General features: G+C 25.2%; 1 protein-coding gene across 5 annotated transcripts; it reads right to left on the reverse strand.

The window, feature by feature from the left end:
- Positions 1-166: 166 nt before the first annotated feature.
- Positions 167-18,800, reverse strand: LOC145831388 (uncharacterized). Of its 5 annotated transcripts, none has more exons than XM_082938641.1 (13): positions 18,721-18,800; positions 17,471-17,635; positions 13,376-13,880; positions 11,738-11,920; positions 11,159-11,491; positions 8,964-9,135; positions 6,865-7,056; positions 3,468-3,722; positions 3,036-3,141; positions 2,853-2,922; positions 2,269-2,364; positions 1,403-1,523; positions 167-1,111 (listed from the first exon to the last, which is right to left on the reverse strand). In XM_082938641.1, exons 1-13 carry the CDS (start codon positions 18,764-18,766, stop codon positions 1,061-1,063), a joined length of 2,295 nt encoding a protein of 764 aa, XP_082794767.1. In that variant the 5' UTR covers positions 18,767-18,800; the 3' UTR covers positions 167-1,060. The 5 variants fall into 5 exon arrangements, 4 of the variants coding, with proteins under 4 accessions (XP_082794767.1, XP_082794766.1, XP_082794765.1 ...); XM_082938640.1 differs by having other exon boundaries at positions 2,853-2,919; positions 3,414-3,722; XM_082938639.1 differs by having other exon boundaries at positions 3,414-3,722.
- Positions 18,801-19,401: the final 601 nt, after the last annotated feature.

Raw genomic sequence — 19,401 nt, forward strand, 5'->3', positions numbered from 1 at the left:
CATAAATACGTCATCAAAATATATTTAATATATATTTATTTTGATTATAATTTATTAAAAACTTTTTATATATACAGATTCAGCTTTTTCAGTTTCGGCTATTCAAGTCGTTTTATAGCACGAGCTGGTATATTATTGCCTTACAATTGCTCAATAACTCTTATGGGTTTCTTAAGGAAATTTTCAAATAAGATAAAACAAATAACAGTTGTTTTGCACCTAATTAAGTTTTTGTGCGTTGAAAACTTAAGTCAATTTTAATGGGTAGGATTTAAACTAAAGCTTGATAAGTTTATGTGCTTACCGGCAGTATGTTGTCATATAAACTTAATTTATTTGTATAATTCAGAACTTAATAACTAGATACATATCTGCTATTTGGTTACATTTTTATGCACACCATCTGTATAAAAAATCTTTAAAGTATAGTATAAAACCCCATATAATTTACAACAGCTAGAATAATAATGTTCATTTTATGACAACTTTGCTCTGATACACGTTCATAATTTTTACTATTAGTAATGCTGATCGTTAAATTGAATTAAATAAAGCAGTAAATTAGCTTTTATGTTTATTTACATAAATTCAAATTGAATAAGCAACTGCATTTAAAGTCATATTGCACCTCATACTAATGAAGATAATTTTACTAAGTAATCTACAAAGTGAGAATCTGACACTTTTTTGTTTACAGTTTTTTATTGGTTTTCGAAATAGCTGATAAATATACATTAGCTGTATAAACTATAAAGGAACAGATCACAAAGGTTTAATTGTTCCAACTAGAAATTTTTAAACATTAATTAACAAACTTTAATTTGAAACACTTATCTTTAAAACATTGTTTTCCAATAAATTAAAAACAGTTTGCTAATATTAAAAAAATAAGGACTTTTTGATTAAACTAAAGTGCTAAAAGGTCGCTCGTGCATTTCTGACACCTACCTGCTGTATAAAGATGGTGTTTATTAAAAAAATTTAATTAAAAAATCAGAACGATTTCTGTTTGTATTATAATTATACACAATTGAAAACATGAGTATTTAAAAGTATAACTTTACTTACTGTTAGGCGAACGAAGCATCAAAATATTCTGTCGTTTAACTCTCTGTGTCGAGTAAATAATAATAAATTTTTCATTATAATCTAAATAAATCAAAAGTTAATGAGTTAAAAAAAAAGTACTAAATTTATTTTAAATTTTCATAAAAAATACCTAAATGAAACTGTAATAAAATTCATGCTAACTTTTAAAAGTTAGTACTATTTCAGTAACCAACATTAAAGTGTATATAATATAAATTTCTTGGTAATTATACAGTTAAAACACTTATTAAATACCAAAGTAAAAGATATATCGTACAAAATACACTTAGAACTGAAAATAAAATATACTTACATGTTTGTGAATAGCAAATATAAGTTGACAAGAAATGTTGAGGTCATTAAAAATCCTTTTCAAAGTTCTAGGATTTTCATTCAAGTATTTTGACAACAATTCGTCTTGGATTAGAAATTTCCTTACAAAGTTTTTATTTAGTTGAATTATAGCTTATTGTTGTTTTTAAAGCGATATAAGCTGTTGATTTAAGCAAGCTATATCACGAGATTTTGTTATTATAGTTACAAAAAACAAATTTAAGTGCGAAATAACGAACTTAAACCTTGATTACTTATTTACACTTTCACTTAAAAGTTGTTTGTAAGCATTTTCTATAATTCACAATTACATTTTAAATTAAAGTAACAGCTAAATCTTATTAAACTTAAAATAAAATTTTTCTAATTATGACAACACTAAGTTTCTAAAGTTTGATGAAATAATAGTTATGTAGTAAATTCTTTAAAAAAAATATTTTAAAACGTAACATAGTTAATTGATAAAATTTTAATTTTACAACTGTATAAAAAAACTCAAACAAAAACTTTTCAAACTTACATACATTAAATGCAAAAAATGTATTATGTATCATTTCTAGATTTAAGGATTTTTTGAATAATTATATGCTCAATAATATTTTACTTAAGAAATGATTATCTATTTTTGTGACACCTGATAAACACCCTCAAAATTATAATATTCAACAACAAAACACTTGGAGCAGAAAACTTAAGAAAAGCTGTATCCTGCTTAATTTTAAAACGTTAAATGAAATTTTAAAATTACTTTTCGTTGTCAACTATAAACAGTTCAGTAAAGTATTAAAATAACTAATAAAACTAGAATACAAGCATTAAAACTTTGAATTGAATTTATATAAAAACCTGCATTCAAAGAAGAAACGTTTTAAACTTGAAAATCGATTGCAATTTGCAGTGTCAACTTCACAATGGTTATCTCCATTACCGTCCTTTGAATTTCTATAAAAAAATAATTTTTAAATTTATTTAATCAATACTTTTAAAATAGTTAGCTTTCAAACTTAGTTACTTTAAGAAGATAAGCTTTTATGTTGGTAATCTTTTTTATAAAGACAAAAGTAAATAATTCAAGATTACATACTAAAGTTAATGATACATTTAAATATTTTGTGTAGATAAGTAAAGGAATATGTAAAATTAAAAAAACTTGTAAATGCAAAGTGTTTACAATTAAACAAATATGTGAAGATTAAGTTTAAAGTGAAAACTGTTTTTAAAAAATGTACTAGTATACAATTATTTTCAACTAAGTAAAATCTATTCTAGAAAACTGTTATAACTTATTTACAATAGCGATAATAACATAAAATACAAGCTTAATTCACAGGTTTTAGTATATCTATCAACAAATAACAATAAATCAGAAAAGATAGTTTTTATTAACTTAATAAAACTAGTTATTTAATTACACAAGTTAAATAACTTACCTTTTGCCATCTCCCCAATTATTAACATCTCTTTCCGTGATATGACTTGAGGTTAACACTTTGTTTTCTGCTATAAATTATTAAAATAAACAAAATATACATTTAGATGGAAAATGAAACTGCTTACGTTCTAAGAGTTTTTGTAACAGTTAAAAAGATAGCCATTAGCTTTAATCTATCTACCTATAGTCAAACTTTTAGAAGTAACTTGCATAGTTACGTCATAATGAGATTCATGAAGGTCGTTCAAAAGTCCTGAAAGAAAAATCTGCTTCTCTTTATTTGCTAACTGAAATAAAAAATCTGATTAAATTTTTTACTTAGCTGGTTTAGCATTATTAAACTTAGAATAATACTTCGTATTAAAAAAAATTATATAAACCACTAAATTGAATCTGTAGATCGTTTAAATATGTTTAAACTTGATATTTTTTTATCAATTTCAATATTTTTATTAAGTAAAATAATTGAAGCTATTCAAAGTATCTATAAAAGAAATAAAAACAGTTTTAAAAAAAATTATAATATAAAAAAATCAGTTTAATTCAACAGATAACTTACTATAGACAGGTAAAAAGGAACGTTTATTATTTTGTCCAAATACTTTTCTTTCACCTGTCTCTCCTGCAAAAGAGGCTGTTTGTCTGACGCGGGGCAAACTTGAAACGCCAACTCGGCGAGTTTGGGGTCAACCGCGATGATGCTGACAAATGGCGAGTGCTGATTGGACAATAAAATGTGGACCGATTCGAGCAGGGATTTAATTTTTGGCATGGGGCACCGGTCGAGATCGTCGATTGATATGACGACTTTGTAGTCGACGCCTTCGATCGTTCGCACCACTTGCAACAGCTGCTCCAATATTTCCACCTTGAATGTTTCACTCAAGTTTAGTGGCTGTAACTAAATTCAGGGTTCGTGCGCAATTTTTTTTCATTTAGCCTGACTGAGACCAATTTAGCCTGAAATTTTTTCAAAGTGAGGAAAATCCCCTATAGAAGTCATTTTAGGTATTGGGGTTCTTGATTAGATTTATTGTAGTCTACGAATTCAACCAGCTTTATCTGAACAATATTTTGAGCTTTAAAATCTTCAAAAAACAACTCATAGCTTAGTTGCAACTCAATAAAATAAGACTAAATTGTGAAAAAGATGATTGACCACCACCCTATGCCCTTAACATAACAAATTCAGTGATAAGTTTTAAAATAAGTGTTTTATCTAATCTATTACTAGTTTAAAAATTTAATATATATTACTAAACGCAGTTGTTCAAGTAAATTTAGCACTAAGTAAAAACATTATAACCAGAAGATTTATAATAAAACGACCTGCATTGTCGTGTTTTATTAAAATTTAAAATGAAACGCTTACACAAGTATTAAAATAAGTAAAAGGTGTTTATTATAGTATTTTGAATTCTTAAAATTGATACATAGTTATAAATTGTAAAATCTAAATAAATACAGTGATGTTGATGTCGTATCAGATTTAAAAAGCTTACAAAAAAATTAAAAAAAAAAAACCTTTAATGTTTTGTTCTTGTAAAGAAAAATGAATTGTACCTAAAATTTGTACTCCTACAAAATTTATATCTCAAAGCTAAGTTTTAGTGTTGTGAATATCTCTAATAACTTTAAACAAAGAGTAAATATATGAATAAACTGCTAAGAGTTTTAATCTAAAAAGTATTTGGTATAAAGAATTTAAATTAGAAATTAAAACAGTTCAACCAACTAAGCTCTGAAAAACATAGCTGATGTAAACAAATTCAAACAAACAGCTAAGTTGTTGAACTAAACTGTAATGTTTAAACTGTATTTGTTTTATGAATTTTCATAACTATGACGTGAATAATCTACTCAAAACAAAAAAATTAAAATTCTTAAAAATTTTTTAGAGATTCAACAAAAGGTGTTATACAATTATTTTTACAAATACTGACTGATTTTGTCTTTACTAGATCTTTATTTAGAAATAAATTCACATTTTAATTTGATCTTAAAAAGATTTCTCAATTTTTTAAATCAAAAATTTTCAAGCATTTGAACTGAGAAAAACTGAGATTCTCAAACTTTTAAATAAAAAAACTGACAGGGTTCGTGCGCGAATTTTTTTTCATTTAGCCTGACATTTTTTCAAAGTAAGGGAAACCCCATTTAGAAGTCATTGTAGGTATTGGGGGGTCTTGATTAGTACTATTGTAGTCTACGACTTCAACCAGCTTTATCTTAATAATATTTTGAGCTATAAAAATCTGCAAAAAGCAACTCATAGCTTAGTTATAACTCAATAAAATAAGACTAAATTGTGAATAAGGTGATTGACCCCCCCCCCCCCCTCCCCTATGCCTTAAACATAACAAATTCGGTGATAAGTTTTAAAATAAGTGTTATATCTAATCTATAACTAATACCAGTGTAAAAATTTAATATATATTACTTAACACAATTGATTAATATAATTAAGTACTAAGTAAAACCATTAAAACTAGATTTATAATAAAACGATGTGCATTGTCGTGTTTTATTAAAATTTAAAATGAATCGCTTTCACGAATATTAAATTAAGTAAAAAAAAAAATATTATAGTATTTTGACTAATACTTAAAATTGATACATAACTATAAATCCTAAATTCTAAATAAATACAGTGATTTTTGATGTCGTATCAGACTTAAAAAGCTTACACTTAAATTTAAAAAAAAAACCTTTTATATTTTGTTCTTGTAAAAAAAATGAATTATACCTAAAATTTGTACTCCGACAAAACTTAGTACTTATATCATAAAGCTAAGTTTTAGTGTTTTGAATATCTCTATTAACTTTAAACAAACAGTAAAATATATGAAAGAATTGCTAAAATTTTAATCTAAAAAGTAGTTGGTATAAAGCCTTTAAATTAGAAATTAAAACAGTTCAACCAACTATGCTATGAAGAACATAGCTAATGTAAACAAATTCAAACAAACAGCTAAGTTGTTGAACTAAACTGTAATGTTTAAACTGTATTTTTTTATGAATTTTCATATTTATGACGTATATAATCTACTCAAAACAAAATAATGAAGATTTTTAAATTTTTTAAAGATTCAACAAAAGGTGTTATACAATTATTTTTACAAATACTGACTGATTTTGTCTTTAATAACTAAATCTTTATTTAGAAATAAATTCACATCTCAATTTGATCTAAAAAAGATTTCTCCATTTTTTTAATCAAAAATTTTCAAGCATTTGAACTGAGAAAAACTGAGATTCTCAAATTTTTAAATAAAAAAACTAATTTAGCCTGACGTTTTTCAAATTTTTTCAAAAAAACTGATTTAGCCTGACTTAGCCTGATTTAGCCTGACGCGCACGAACCCTGAACTGATTTAGCCTGACGTTTTTCAACTTTTTTAAAAAAAACTGATTTAGCCTGACTTAGACTGATTTAGCCTGACGCGCACGAACCCTGTAAATTGCATTTTTTAAAGTTCAATATCAATCACTTAACTATATAAAAGTTTGAAATATGAAATGGAGTAAAATTAAGTTTTAATTTCAATTTATTTTTTGTAACTTTGATAGCTTTTCAAGATTTAAATTTTTTAGCTAAACAAGCTTTATGTGGTAAGTTTTAAATTATTTTAATTGTTAATGTAACTAGATAACTTTACAATTTTATGACAAATTGGTTGTATGGTTTTTAATTATGAGGTTTACTGAGGAATATATCAGATAAAAATATATCATATACGAATAAGCTGTATAAAACTGTTTCTTAAAATATAATTAAAAATATTTAGCTCCAATTTAACATTTCGGGCACTATTGACTAAAAGCTTTAAAAAAAATTATTATATATATATATACATATATACATTAATAAAACACTATGTTTTCAAATACAATTGTTTCACTGCTCTGTTTAACAGAACAGCTCTTCAGTTTGTCCATTATGGTAATTATAACAATATGATAATGTTTACTATATATCAATAAATAAAAATATTATGTCATAATTTAACCTCAGATTTTACTTTGTACATGAAGCCAAGCTGTTTGGCGAAACTCTCAGTTGAGTTGTCCAGGGTCCTGTTAAAACGACGCACCTGGGACTGAAGGGTTGCCATGGCAAGTTTGAAAAGAACCAATAAGGAGGCTGATACGGGTGGTAACCATGACAACAGTTGAACATGTACTGGCACTTCACGACCGTTCTGGTGATAATATTATATTGAAATTACAATAATTTTTATATTTGAAATCTTACTTTTATTTAAAATGTTGTACAACAAAAGTATCAAGTGTTTTGCTTGAAGTTTGCCAAGAAACGTTGTTTGCAAGAAACGTTGTTCAAAACATAAAACTACAAATCAATGATTATCAGACACACAACAATATAAACTAAATAAATATTGGGAAGCCGAATTAAATTCAGCAAAAGAACATCATTGAAAAAATAATTTTAAATTATTTTAAAGATTTTTTTTTTTAAATTTATTATCTGTAATCATAAAGATGCAAAAAATTTAAAACTAAGCTTAAAAATCATCATTATTTTTTTTTTTAAATATGATAACAATAAACATAATTATTAAAAAGTTTAAAATTAAAAATTACAAAAAAAAGACTTTATATACATATATTTTAATTCATTTTAAAACTAATTGATAAAAACATTGTTTAACTTATTTTTTCTAATATATTTGCGACTAAAAATATTTTAAACTTACATAAAGCAAACTAGTAAGATATGTATTTTTTTTTGTATCACATCTAGCAATAAAATATAAAATTTGTGTTAATTTATCACAGTTTTTAATAACAAAACGAAGTACTTCTAGAAACAGGGTGGCCAAATGTTTTTGATAATTTTCTTTCAGGATTTTGAAAGTACAAGTTTTAAGGTCTAGTTTTAGTTTTTAATTAAGTTTATGGTAAAAAACTGTGTTAAATACTATATTAACATTAAAAAGGTACTGTAAGCTACTTATAATGTGTTTTATAATAAAAAAACTTTGATAAATGACAAATTTTAAAAATCTATACTATAGATTTTTTTTGTCAAATCGAAATTTTACTATGAGCATGAAAAATTGTTTAAAATTCCAGGTTTTTGGTGATTATTATTCCAAATTTATTTTTTTTTCTTCAAAATTTCTCAAATTTCATTTTTTTCAAGGATTCAAGGTTTTTTGGCCACCTTGTAGAAGTAAATAATTCGTTAAAAATATTTTGTTTATGGTTTATAAATGACTTACTTACATTAAAAATAATTTCAAATTGTACTATCTTTGGGTTAGTAGCTTTGAAAAGTAATTATCAACATTTTAGAACCAAAATTTATTTACATTTGAAGCTTGAATTTTGGTTGGAAAGTGAAAGTTCGCAGGATTTAAAAATATTTCAACACTAAGTTTTAAAGAATTAAACTTTAAATAAAAACAACATATTAATATTTAGATATCAATGAAAACCTCAGCAAATGTGCAATAAAAAATTATAATACAAAATTTGAAAACCAACGTTGATTACCTCAAAGGGCTTTTAAAATGCCACTTAAGTTTGTTAGAACAAGCAAACAAAGTATACACAAATTAAAACTTATTAAGAGAAAAATTTAAACTAGCAATGAAATAAAAAATTGCAAGGCAAAACAGTTTTAAGAATTTATCAAAAAAAAAATGACTCAGATTGAAAACAAATTAAAATAACAACTTATATACTATTGTTTATTTTTATAACCCTTAAAGAGTTTTATGCGAAAACCGAAAAATCGGAAGCAATTTGTGAATGTAAAATGTTTTAAATAAAAAATATAATTGTTAACAATTGATATTTCTTAAATTATTTTTTTGATTAAACAGCTTGATATTTCACATTTATGATTTTATCAATTTAATTAGCATTGCTTAACTAAGTGAAACACTATGAATTTTTAGAGAGATTTGTACAAAATTCCATAATTTCCAGAAATATAGATTTTATAACCACCTTGCATATCGTACTGCCACTTGGTTAGGATTTTTCTCTTAAATTTTCGAAAAATTTTCTGATTAAGTAGCAAAGTTGTAAAAGACATATTCCTTAATTTTTAAACAAAAATAATGTCGTTACAACTAACTCTTATGACATCCAGATTGAGATGAATGACCAAGGAATTGACGGCGAACGGGAAGCAGAGAAGTGAAAATGCGAATACGAAGCATGCCACCACCAGAGGGATTCCACAACAGATTCGTTTCGGATGACTGACCATGTGTGCGAACAAGGATTTGGTTTCCAGCTGGAACTCACTAAAATAAAATGTCAACTGGTTTATTTGTGTCAGAAACTAATTTATTGACTTTTTCAGAGTTGCCACTCATTTTTTCCAGGTTTTCCAAATTTCATCCAGGTTTTTAAAAGTACACATTTTTGGGTCTATTTTTAGTTTAAAATTAAGTTTAAGGTAAGAAACTGTGTTACATAGTATAAAAACATTGAAAAGATACTGTAAAGCTACTTCATTAATGTTTTTCAATAAAAAAAAATTATGATGACAAAATTTTTTATTTATATGATAGATTTTTTGAGTCGAATCGAATTTTTACAAATAAAAATTGGAAAGTTGTTAAAATTCCAGGTTTTTTCAAAATTTCTCAAATTCCAGGTTTTTAGTTTAAATACTTCCAGGTAAAGCGGCACTTTGCTTAAAAAAAAACATAAGAAGACAAACAAAAAACTGGTACCTTATTAGCTTTTTTTAACTACTAATTTAATTACTAATAAATTTGATCGTAAATTTTAAATTTTATAAACATAACCGTACAAATAAAGATAGAGTGCTATTTTTTTTGTATAGAAATGCATAAAATACTACTGCATTTATTTGCTACTGCTGTGTAATGTATATGGTTGTAAAAACTAAAAATTTATTAAAATTATTTTTGGATAATTGGTTATTGTATGTTGACTGTGATACTCTATTATTACAGAAAATTATTTCAAAATTACAACAAAAAGCATATTTGATTAAGTTGTACCTACAGAGATAAAAAAGTTACTAAAAATCTCAAACTTAAAAAGTATATAGAAAAAAAAATCTTAAAACAGTTTATAGCCAAAACTATTTTAGGAATAATACTGTACAAATACTTCATTTAAACTTTTTTATTAATCGCTGCTAACTAAAAAAATACTGTTACATAATAAAAATGAAAAGTTACTATTTTTAAACCTTTAAAATAAAACTATTCTTAAACATAAAAATTAGAACTTAAGTGTTAAAAATAAAGGCAACAAGAGGGTAAAGATGGATTTTTTTACAAGTTGGTCTAGTGTGTTTTTTTGTTAAGCGCTAGTTGCTTTTTACTACCTTTTTAAAGTATAAATAACTTTTGAGGTATGGCGAAACAAAGCTAGATAGTTCAAAAGATTCTTAGTGTAATCAGCAAAGTAAAATGATAGAAAAGAGTTTTTCATTAAGTATATACTTTATCTTACAGTTTTCTCATCCTAGAAAAAACTATGACTCTCTTGAGGTAGCCTTTAAAAAAATTGGACAAAAAAAAAGGCGCCCGACTTTCGTCGAACGCCTTTAAAAAAATATATAGAGTAAAAATTTGGAAAAAAAATTGAGCAAAAAAGCCGTCGGAATTCGCCCTAGTTAGTTAACTAGTTTTATCTTAAGTAATACTGTTAAAATGATATTAGTCAAAAAATACTTATTTTTATTATTTTGAAGATGCTACAGCATGACTTTTTATAATCATGCAACAAACTTTTCCTAAAAATTGTGGTTTTAGCATAAATAGCCAAGAATGATGTAGATATTTAGTGAACTTATAAAAAACTAAGAAAAATGATCATTGAATTTTTCTTTGAAGGTTTGTATCAACAACTTTTTCCAAAAGTTAAAAGAAAAGTTTATGTTTTATAAAAAGTATCCTATAGTTAATAGTTTTTAAATAAGCAAAACATGCAGATAAGTGTAAAAAATATGATGGACATCAGTATGGTCTTAATCTATAATATAGTTGTAAATGTTAAGCATTATTTATAGTTCTATGAAATTCACAAAAACTTATATTAAAAAAAATTTTTAGCTATTTTTTAAATTTTTCATTAATTCACACTCTTTAAACTTATTTTGACAAGGTAAACAAAAACTACCAAACTACTTATGAACCTTAAATTAAAGTTAAATACAAGATCTTTTTTAGATTTAGTTGAAGTTTATTATCACAAAAAAGTTTTGTCAAATTATGTAACAAACCATAAAAAAGCTGGTTAAATTTTTGACAAATAAAAAACTTAAGACAAATATTAAAAATTTACTTGTATCTATTTGAAGCATCTGATTGAGGAAGTTCTGTAGAAGTCGTATCTTCCTGGGTGACTTGATTCGCGCTGCTTCGTTCAAGCTTGCTCATTCGAACCACGCAGTTGCCCATCTTTTTACTCGCACACTCAACCCTCACACCGGAAAGCTTCATTTCATCGTGGAAATTTTTGGCCTCATCAGCTTTGCTGAAAGTAATTTTCCAAGAACCGGGAGCGGAAAAGGCGCAAAAATCCACTTTTCCGTAACTTCTCGCCACTTTGGTGACATGCTCAACGTCCAAGTTTTTGTTTGCCGAATGCAAGATGATCGATTCGTTTTCAAAACATCTGTTTTAATATAATGTTGAATAAATTGAAGTATGTATTGAACAATCTTATTAGACTTGCATAACAACTTAAAAGTTTTTTTTTTTCTTTAGTTGATCTGTAACGAAGTTAAAAAATTAAATGGATAAGTTTAGACACATCGTAGTGTCAATTTATTTAAGCAGAATAAATATAACAAAACTGATATTTTGATAATTTTTAATTAATAAAAACATTTAACAAATACTTTTTAAAACAAGCTTAAACTTTTTCGATTTAGGTTTATACTCCTCAACTGTAAGTGTTCTGAACAGCCTAGTTGCAATCACACCGATCTTTTGTTCAACTTCATCCATTATGCCAGTGATGATGGCTGCCCATAAAATATCGCTTCCTGAGTACTGCCACGCTGAAAACTTCACAAATATAAATTTTCTCAGCACTGGTCGCCTAAAAATACTGACTATTATTGAAAACAAATTAAAAATAAAGGCAAAAAATAATAACAAGCTACTAAATTTTTTTTATAGATTAACTGTATAGTAACAAAAAGAGTTGAAATAGACATGATATAACAAACTTTGTAAGCATTATTTATTTATATCTACAAGGAAAAACCAGTCAAATTGTAAATTAGAAACTTAAACTAAAAAAAAAATTTAGTAAATTTTTGTTTCATTTACATGATATACTAAATTCCGAAGTAACTTAAGAAGGACATTGAATAACATTAAAATAAAGTAAATTGTAAAGCAGTGGCTTTGGAAGATATATTCTTATAGCAGGGTGGCCACTGGTTTTTGAGAATTTTTTTCCGGGTTTTAAAAAGTACACGATTTTGGGTCTATGTTTAGTTTAAAATTAAGTTTAAGGTAAAAATTGTGCTAAATAGTATACCAACATTAAATGGATACTATAAAGCTACTTTAAATGTGTTTTTCAACAAAAATAAAAAATAGTTTTTGATGATGACAGTATTTTTTATCTATATGATAGACGTTTTGTGTTAAATTAAAATTTTAGTACTGTACATGTAAAAATTGTTTAAAACTCCAGGCTTTTTTAGTGGTTTTTGTTTAAAATTCCAGGATTTTCCAGTCTTTTTTTAAATTTTAAAAATTTCAGGTTTTTTAGCCTACAAAGTTTTTCTAGGATTCCAGGTTTACTGGCCACCTTCTTTAACACAAATTACTCTAAAAAATAAACATCAATCTTTAATTATTACTACTATAGTAAACTGTATTTAAAGTAAGTTTAATTAAAAGTGTTTAATTAACTATAGGATACTCATAAAAATAATTTGTATTTTTTAGCTTTTTTTCAGGATCTATCGCAGCTTTTAAATTAATCAGAGAAAAAGATTGAAAAAAACTTTTGCTAAACTTTAAACTGTGAATTTCTAAACTTCTACACTTTATAATCATAAAAAAATATTTTAAAAATAAGAAACTAATTTTTGAAAGAAACTGTTATTCAAAACTTAATTTTATAAAAATACTTTAAATGCTTTTAAAATTATATCTAAACGATTGAGATTGTCTAAGGGGTGTTGAAGAGAAATTCTAGTTTTGGTTTAATTTCAAAATTAATTACTTGTAAAACAATGTCTTCCAAAGTTTGTACTAGAAAATCTTCACAAAACTGGCTATATGTCAAAGTATAGTTATGGATTTTATAGTTACTTATACTCCTTACGTTTTCAAAATGGACAAAAAGTAAACTTCACAAAAATTTGTTTAATTAACCTTTAGCCACTATTGTATTTTGTAATATGTTATTTGTTGTCAAACAAAAATTAAATAAAATTAACTTGGCAAAAACCTTTCAAAAAATATCTATTAAGAATAAAAGTTGTACTCAAATGAGAAAAAATAAGTATAAGCCAAGCTAATACAAATAACAAACCTAATATGTTGGTCAAAAGTTTCTGTGTGAGAAAACTCAAACGAAGTTTTGCTCGAGTCAATCAGCGACCCGTTCAAAGTTTCAACTCCTCTGTTAAGCGGTGGCAGCTTCGTGAAAGCCACAAAGAAAATCAACCTGAACACCCGCACTGCGCTTGCAACGCAACTTGAGTGGCAGAGAAGAGCCACGAGGAAAAGCAACATTATCAGCGTCACCGTGGAAAGGAAAACCACGACGAGGTTGTAACGGATCTGCTGAATTTCCGTCTCCTTGGCAACCTTCATCTTGTCATTCACTGATTGGCTGGAATTTCTTTTGATCAACCTCCATATTTTGTACTCGCTTCTCGGCGTGTAGGTGATTACGGCCAAGCTGGCAACGAACAAGCTGACGATGACCGCTGCCAGCAAGTAGAAGAAGCAGTGCATCCTTCTCTTCTTCTCGTGTCTAGCCGGATGCTTAATAGTAATTTTTCCACACTCCTTTTCCAGTTTCTTCAAAAAACCTTTCAATTTTTTCAAATATTAGAATTTATTAGAATAAGTAGTTTAGAAGTTTTAGGAAAAATTTGAAAACTTGAAAAATCAGTAAATTTTTAATAAGACTCTTTAACACTTTGTTTTTTAAGCAATTAGTCTTACTTATTTTGATTTTGGTAAGTCTAATTTTTTAATTTTAATTGTTTTTTTTGGTGATTTAATGTTGTGAGTCCTTTTTTTGTAGACTAGAGAAAACCTAATTTAATGGAAATTAGGTTTTATGTAATACTACTTTTAAGCATCACAATTTGAAATTACTTTTTCTTTAACCTTAAATTGGTTTAAAAAATGCTAACAGTTCAAAAAAAAACGTTTAATTAACTTAAAGCACAAAGACTATCTAAAGTTCAAAATTAAACTTTTTTAAAGGTGAATATAAAATAAATTAGCAAGGGACCAAACTACTATATTTAAATATAAAAATAAATTACAGGAACATTAGGTTTACATCAAGTAACCACTCATTTTATTTACTAATAAATATACTAATGCACTTTTTGACTTTTTTATGCAACTAATTTTTGTAACATGATTTTTTGTTCAAAAACAAAAGAATCAATTTTTTAAATGATGATAATGAAAACTTTTTATTAAATTTTAACAAGCATCAGCTAAGTTACATCATTATTTTAACAAAAACAAATAATAAAAATAATAAACACACATAAATCACAAAAAAAAAACTTATTAAGAAGGTTATACATATTGTTTTATCAAGTAGAATATAACCTAATATTAGTAATCATAATCTAAAATTTATATTTCAAACACCACTTTTGATTAAAGCTAAACTTTACTACTTATGAAACACTAAAGTTTCTCATAAAAATTAAATTTAGTTTTTTTTAATGTTAAACACATTAAAATTTTATTCTTCAAAATCGGCTTTTCAGTGAGATTATTATTGTATATAGATAAACAAAGATATTTCGAAATTTTTGATATCTACAGTTTTAAAGATTTGACCATATGTATGTTTTTATACAAATTTATAGACTTTACAATTCAGCAAAAACATCACGGGCTGACTATCTATTTTACTATTGAATATGTAAAACATTAGATATAAAATTTCTAACTTATTTCACATAGCAGTTTAAATAAAGCCTGTAGCCACGGTTACCATAGGTTTTTTAAAGTATTTTCAATATAAAATTAATTTAGCTTAAAAACTGTCTTAAATAGTATGAAAAGATACTGTAATGCTTTTTAAAATCAGTTTGCAGCTAGTAAATTTAAATAACACAAAAAATAAGTAAATTATAGATCTTGTGTATCTACTATAAATTGTTTTATATGTTAAAGTTCTTTAAAATTATAGAGTTTTCCAGAAATTTATGTTTAAAGTACATGTTCTTCAAGGTTTATTGGCAAACTGTGTAGCTGTCCAAAGCAGTGTTTAATATTTTTATTTGTAGCTGCAGTAAAACTCACTGTTATAAAAATAACGTTTTGTAAAATTTAATGACAAGAATAACATAACAGGTTATAAAAAACAACAGGACCTTAATGTGTTTTACAGTTTACTTTTTTATTTTCAACAATGAAATAAATTTTTATTGTGACTAAATAGTGAAAATTAAATTAAACTTATACAATAAAAGTAATATTGTTGGTATTAAATGAATTTTCAATTAAAAAAAATTGTATGTTGACTGTGTTTTTGTTTTTTAAGGACCTATGTGTAAAATATAAGTTAAGTCTATACTAAAAAAGGAATCCATCAAACAGAGCTGGTCTTTCTACAGTCAAGAGGTGATTGGTTTTGCAAGTTATAAAAATCTAAAAATGCTTAAAATTACTTTACTATATATCAAAATTGTCAGAGAATATTTTTCTAGAATTTTGTACAAAAATTCAATGTTTTTTCTAGGTATTTTTGAAATTTCTTGAACTCCAGGTTTTTAAAATATTTTTTGCATAAATTTAAAAAAATAAGGCTTTATGGGAGCCCTGTGTTTGAAATCTCACTTCTGTTTTGTTTTTAAATCAATATTAATAAAATTCTGATAAATACTTTATAACATTAAAGTAATTTAGTTGAAGAAAATTTATTCCACTATGAAAATAAATATTTATTGAAAAAACTTGTTTTTTTGTTATCTACAAATTATACTTTAAAAATATCTATAACTGAGCATTTAAAACTTAATAAAACATTGAAAAAAATTTTCTTTATATTCTAGGTCTCTAACTAAAAAAAGATCAAAAAAACATGGGTGAAGGTTTACAGCCTAGACTTTTGTATGACGTGAGACAAGCTCAAGACACACCTATTCGATCATCAGACCACAAGCCTTTGGTAGACTGAGACCCGAGTTTTGTTCCTATTAGTGTTTTTAAGCATTTATTTTTAATTAAATATTGAGTTAATTATAAGTTATTGAATATTGAGTTCCAATAAGAACGAAACCTGGGTCTCAGTTTAACTCAAAATGTATAAAAGTGATAGATTTTTAGCATACATCTAAATATCTATGAAAATTAACATTAAAAAAGTTACAGTCCATATGTCTGTATTAGAAACTCTATTTAAAAAAATATAATTTTCTAAGTTAATTAAATCTTTAAATTCTATAAAACTGAATTATAACCATACTTAATGCTTTCGTATAAAATTCAACATGATTTTTTATTAAAAAAATTCTTTTGATCCCTTTCTATTAAAGACTACATGAAAATTTAAACTCTTTAAATCAAGAAATAAATTTTTTTAAGAGTATTGTTAAATTAAGAAAATTAACACAAACTAGAAGCTCAAATTATAAAAAAAACAACTATTCATTATAAAAGATAATTCATAATTGCTAAAAATAGCCATACTTTATTTAGTTTTAAAATTTATCTAGGACATATCTCAAGGGAATATAAAAATTTTAAAAATGTATTAGAGCACATTCTGATTAAAAAAAAACTGAAGATCTTTATTAAAGTAAAAAATTGTTATAGTACAAAGTTCTTTAAAATAAAATAACAGTAAAATTAATGAGTGTCAAGTCTGCTGTATACATGCTTGATCAAACTACTAAAACTTTTTAAATAAATTGACACACCAAGACATTGAAAATTTTTGAGCTAAAGCACAAATTTAATTTTACAATATAATAGTATAACATAATTAAAATCAACACAAAATCTATACAACAATTTTAAGATATGAATTCTTTAATCTTTTATTATAGAGATTTCAAATAACCCAGCACCTTAAAACATATCGAAACTAACTTAATCAAGTGCTTGACTTACAATGTACAATTTTTGATATATTATGTACAAAAAATAATCATGCTCTATACCTTTAAATAATAAATGACCCTAAAGTTTTTATGTGTGAGTTAAAATGTTTACATGTATTAATTATTATTAAATTAGAGTTGCCTCCTTAAAGTACGAAAATTTAGTGAAAGAATAAAGTTTTTAACAATTTATATTTTTAAAAGTTATAAAGTATTGTTTTGAAAATTCACAAAAATTTTAGATGTTAATAACATACATAGTTTTTTTCATTTTAATTTTTACTACTTTAAGTCTTTATTATGCTTTTGTAAAAAAATACCTTGCGTTTGATGCACTATAAATGACTTTCCACTTCCAAAGGGTGCAAAAATTCCAACTGAAAATAGGGACTCAGCTCTGTAAATAATGTTGGCAAGAGTTTTTGAATATACTGAGAATCCAAGATGATCAATTTCTCCAACATTGTCACCAACTAATATGTTTTCTGTTTGATATTAGTGAAATGTATTAAAAACAATTAATATATAAAATATTTAACAATTAAAAAAAAAGCTTTTATTTCTTTAATATTTGATTATCTTAAACTTAAATTTTTAAATACTACAGTGCTTAAACACTTATCCGGACAGTTTCAGTTGAAAAGAAAATTTAAAACATTTTCAATAGTAAGCACAAACATTTTTGTATGATACAAATATTTAAGCTATCATGCTGTGTAAAAAATTTCAAGGGATTTTGTAAATTCTGCAGTTTAGTTTATCATGACGTAACAATACTACTGAAGCCTACATTCAGACTTTGTTTATAAATAGTTTAGTTATCAAAAACCTTTGTAAGTAAAGTAGTTGAGTTAAAAAAAAAATTAAACAATACTTTTTAAAATATGACTTACAGTTTTTTATTTGAACTTTTAAAGTTTTTTGATAATTGATTAAATTCTAAGTTTTTTAAGAAAACTTATGTATAACAGTTCTTTTATGCTTGATTTTTATTTCAAACTTTATCATAGAAGTTGTTAATTCAAACACTTTTGTTTAAGATATCAGATGGATAATTTTTTTTTTGTTTTATTTTTAAGTTATATAAGTTTGACACACTTAACATACCAAGTTTTAGAAATAGACAATACATCAATAAAAGAAAACAAGTTACACTAACCATTGAAAATAAACAAGAAGTTTGTAAAATGGTTAAAAAAACAATGTGCTAAAGTCTTTTATAACGGAGTAGTTTAGCATATTCAGGTTGCATTTTTATGACATTTTGAAAAGAAAAGTTTAAAAAGTTCAAAGCAAAAAAGAGGTCCTAAACTAAAATGCATTGCAGAATATACAGTAGTTATATTATTTAATGAAAAAATTGATTTTTTGTTTTTTTCTGGACATGTTTAGAGAAAAATCTTGCCAATCATGTCCTGATAAGTGAATAAGAACTGTACAACTACAATGATTGTACATAGTTAAGGTTATTTGTTTTAAAAGTTGAATAAAGTCTAAACTTTAACAGAAAACATTTAAATTTGTATATAAAACTGATGTTATGAACCAAATTAAATAATGTATAAATTACCTTGAGGTGAAATTATTCTTTTTATCAACTTTTCATCACTTGCCATTTCTATCTCTAATTATTGAACATTATTATTGTCTAAAAATTTAAAGTATGTTTTAAGCTCCTACTAGGCTAAGAGCTTTAAAAGTCCTTATATTAAAAAAAAATTTAACTACATGTAGAATAAGTAACAAAATTAACAAAAGTTTATAAATTAAACAGTAGTTATTATTCTAGTAAAAGTGCACTTATTATATACCACATTTAAAAAAGACAATTACAAAACAGACACTGCATACCTTAATTTAGAACTATTATATATAAAAATGGTTAAAGGATAATAGGCTTAAACTAAATACTGATAAAACAAGGTACATGCTCTTTTAATTTGGTAAAACAAAAGTTTGAAAAATACAAAACAAGGTACATTTTAATTAAAAATTTTTTGTACTAAATCTTTAATTCACTTATGATAAGTCATATGAAATACGGTTTGTTGTGTTGGAGTAGGACGAGTAAAAGCTAAAACTACTGAGATTGATAAACTAGTAAATAAAGCATAAAGGTGCATTAATTTCTAAGGTTGGAATGAAAGTGTTGGCAGTACAAAAATAGAAAAGAAAATATCAGATGTTGAACATATGTTTAAGTATGAATTAAGAGTTTTTATGCACAAATTTAAAAGAGAAACTTTGCCAG

This window comes from Thalia democratica, chromosome 3, assembly GCF_965202585.1.
Source record: "Thalia democratica chromosome 3, ktThaDemo2.hap1.1, whole genome shotgun sequence".
NCBI lineage: Eukaryota > Metazoa > Chordata > Thaliacea > Salpida > Salpidae > Thalia > Thalia democratica.

Bases quoted from the DNA above. Each gene is read 5' to 3' on its own strand.
- LOC145831388 (XM_082938639.1), bottom strand. From the start codon at position 18,766: ATGGCAAGTGATGAAAAGTTGATAAAAAGAATAATTTCACCTCAAG. The intron at 9,136-11,158 runs GTAAATTTTTAA...ATTTTATTTTAG, and splicing joins GATGCTTCAAATAGATACAA to TGAGTTCCAGCTGGAAACCA. The intron at 3,723-6,864 runs GTTAAATTATGA...GAAACATTCAAG, and splicing joins TGTACAAAGTAAAATCTGAG to GTGGAAATATTGGAGCAGCT.